Source organism: Notothenia coriiceps, unplaced genomic scaffold (genome assembly GCF_000735185.1).
Source record: "Notothenia coriiceps isolate Sejong01 unplaced genomic scaffold, NC01 NC01_scaffold00007914, whole genome shotgun sequence".
Taxonomy (NCBI): domain Eukaryota; kingdom Metazoa; phylum Chordata; class Actinopteri; order Perciformes; family Nototheniidae; genus Notothenia; species Notothenia coriiceps.
The window spans coordinates 1-3,695 of record NW_011340615.1 but is presented as its reverse complement, the minus strand read 5'-3'; the positions used below and the strand labels follow the sequence as shown (position 1 = coordinate 3,695).

The 3,695-nt window shown below is 39.3% G+C and overlaps 1 protein-coding gene across 1 annotated transcript; it reads right to left on the bottom strand.

Annotated features, from left to right (window-relative positions):
* Positions 1-207: 207 nt before the first annotated feature.
* Positions 208-2,373, bottom strand: LOC104944335 (NSFL1 cofactor p47-like; the record flags this gene model as incomplete). Its single annotated transcript, XM_010769859.1, has 4 exons — positions 208-380; positions 486-595; positions 1,935-2,030; positions 2,200-2,373. Coding segments are annotated over 4 exons (522 nt in total), but the record flags the coding sequence as incomplete, so codon positions are not given.
* Positions 2,374-3,695: the final 1,322 nt, after the last annotated feature.

The window sequence follows — 3,695 nt, the reverse complement described above, 5'->3', positions numbered from 1 at the left end:
ACTTTACTTTAAGAGAAGGGACAACTGTATTTTAATGTGCTTAAACAGTGCCGCATGACTAGTTGGAAAGCAGTAATTTCACTGGAATGAGCCCAGACATAAGGGCAGATATAAAGATGATTCATATTCACGCAGAGCAGGTAAAACTAGTTTTCCAGACTTGATTTAGATGCTGCTTTTTGTTTAGAAAACAATACGGAAAGCATGTTCAACTAATAAACAAGACAGCTCATCAGTCTCACGTTCCCAGCTTCTGTCCTTCGCCGCCAAAGGCCTTGAAGGCCACCTTGGGTTTGGAGAAGTCCTCGTCTCTGTGGTCCTCCATGTCCAGGTTGACCTGGCCCCCCCGGGACCGCTGCCTCAGCTCCAGGGGAATCTCCCTGCAGCGGGACAACCGGTCAACATACAGCCATATACATATTCACATAGGAGCATTAGAGTCAAGTGTGTGTGCTGACAATGTTTCTATTAGTGACTGTTCTCACCCTCTTCTGATGGCCTCGAGGAAGTTGGCATTTCCAGGATCGCTGTAGTTTCTGAGATCACCGTTATCCAGACTGAAGCCTGTCTTCCACAGCTTCAGCACCACGTGTACCTAACAACAGACAGAGAATGGGACAGATCAAACATCAGTATATATGTTATTCCCCTACAACTAGTCTTAGCAAAAACTGAACAATTTGACCTTCTCTGATGACTTTATTTAGTTTAGTTTTTTGTGTGTACTGTACTTGTGCAGTACTTAAATGAAACAGCAACAGCTTTGTATGTCCTGTACATGTGGAACCACAGCATGCCAACTACATATTTTATAAGTTAACGGCTTAATGTAGCCTACAACCTTAAAATTATGCTGCATATCGAGGCATTAATGGATTTACTTTCCCTCAATATGACCACATTCAATTAGCGTGTACTGAAATGTGCTCAGGGCTGAACACTAAAAAGCCTATAGTCATATGACTGGACATTTTATAGAACATTATGAAGCTAGTGGACCATCACATGTTTCTATACAATCTGACATATTTTTTGTGTAGCAACACACGCCTATTGGATAGTGGTTAGAGGCCAAGTTAGGCTCATCACTTTGACGCCTTCAAGTTAGAGTCCGTACTGAAGTTATAGTTTAACGATGTTAATAAAAACAAACAACAACTAAAACAGGAGCAAGCGGTCAATCCTCATAACCCCCTTTGTCTTTCCAAATCAGCCCGGAATCAAACAGGTGGACTAAGAATCCAACCCCTGAAACCAAACCCATCTGACAATTGGTGGAAGTGACCTTTTACAACCATGTTCTGTATAAAAAACTAATGATAATTATAGAAATGTGTAATTATACAAAATAATCATCTTAGCTCCTACACTTTGTTTATGTTAGATAGATAGATAGAATGGGAGGGATGAAACCCCTCGTTAATGGTCTCACATGTAGAGCACACAGCACACAGTGACATTTGGCCTCTGCATTTAACCCATCCTAGTACCAGGAGTAGTGGGCAGCTGTTGTACAGCGCCCGGGGAGCAATGGGAGTGGGGGGGGAGGTGTGCTGCCTTGCTCAAGGGCACCACGGCAGGGCCCTGGAGGTGAACTGGGACCTCTCCAAGTAGCAGTCCACTACTGCCTAAGCCACTAACAAACACAGTGCAGAACATGTGCAGAACATCTGATACAAAAGTAATCACAGCAACTAAATGAAGTTTGTGTAAAAATAACAATTTGAATACATTTTGTGCAGATTTATTATAGACATTAAATACACTTTTCTTGTTGAATTATGTTTTTTTATGCTTGGCCATTCTTCTATTAGCTCTTAGGTTGTTCTTTTTGACTGTTTAGTCAGAGAAGGGTGATGGCATAAGCCCTTGTGCTGTGCCTTGAATAGTGCCAAAAATGGCAGACACAAAGCAAGACGTTAAGACAAACTCACATCTTGCTGGCTTCTAGGGCCGCGCCTCTCTCCGGACACGTAGGCTGACTCCTCCTCAGGAGCTGCACCCAACCTGTAGCCCCCACCGATAAAGGCCTAAGAGCAGAGGAGGAGATAAACACTGATTAATCAAGCACAAGAAGAATTACAAACAAGAAGAGGATGGAACTGCTGACCCATCTGTTTGAGCGATTAAAACAAATATGTTTTACAGATGTAGAGGGGGAAAAGGACAATGGCGTTGTTCTCAAGAGTTCCCCCGTACCTTGGCTTTGCTGGTCTCTCCTGGCCCCCTCCCTGGCCGGTCCAGTGGCACAGCCCCATGTTCTCTGGCCCCCTTGAATAAATCCTCCACCACTTCATTGGAGCTCTTCTTCTTGGGAGGCCCTACGATCTGCTGCCCACTGCGCTCCGACCCCCCGGCAAAAAACCTGGCAAGGTGAGAAAAAAGGAGTCAGGAATTAGAAAGTTCTATGAATATCCCCCTGTGTGAGGGTCTCAAAGTCTCAGGTAAGATATTTATTTTGAGAGATGATAGATGGTGAGTTTAATGTCTAGGAAATATCAGAGAGGCCAACTCAGTGGACATTTTTAAACGACAGCTAAAAAAAACATATTTTTTCATTAGCTTTGTATGGTGACACCCCACTTTAAAAATATATTATTTTATTCTTTATTATATATTGTTTTACTTATTTTATATGTTTTTAATATGATTTATTTTATCATTTTATTAGCGACATTCCTTTTTAAGTTGCTCTTTTAATAATTTCACCTTTATTATTTCTTATTCATCATTTTAGTTTATATTATTATCTTATTTGGGTTTTTATTTTATTTATTTAAATGTTTTTTACATTTTATCGTATGTATTGGTTTTGTCTTCCTGTATTTTACTGAGGGAGATCACTATGATTTCATTGTGTTTAATTTTGTATTACCATACCTTGTCTCTTAAACTGTTAAACTGTTATATCATGTTGTTATGCTGCATATGTACTACAAGGCTTTAATGTCTGGCCTGATGAAAAAACTGTGATGTGTGCCTTGTTACAGCACTTTTAGCTCCATGAAAAGTGCTGTACAAATATAACTTATTGTATAAGTGAATACAATTGAAATGGCTCACAATCTCACTGTGGAAAGCAGCATTGTATTCAAGTCTCCCTTGCTCTTGTTTTTGCATTCCAACAGCTTACAATTAGCTCAGGGTCTATGATTACTTATGTCATACTAGTGCATGAATTGCAATCACTGTGAAGAGTTACTATGTAACAGATGTGCTCTGGATTGTATTTTTCCAGCTATAATTTAAAGGATTATTAGCAGGGGTGCACATAACTTTTTTGCCCTGGTTCTCAAAGGAGCACCTGGAGATGTTGCTTGGTGCTCAATTAATGTTTAATGGTCTCCTTTTCACTGCAGGAGGAACCTACGCTAATGTTCTCTGTTCGTCTTTATTTTGTTGCCCTTATATATGCTTTATTTAAATTATCTGTAAATGTATTACTTAAAAATTGTAATTAATGAATGGAAAGAAAGTGCTTTTGAATATGACTTATTAAAAACAATTACAACAGAACCCCTGACTTTTTTAACGAAAAATCTTCTAATTGAATAGGTGATTGCAAGGGTGAAAAAGAGTGTTTTGCAAAAGTAATTCTTTTACAAAAATATTATTTCGATCTATTAAAAAGGTAGTTCCATAAATGAAAGGTTGAACAAGAAGTTATTTTGTCTTTAATAATGAGTTTTCCTAGC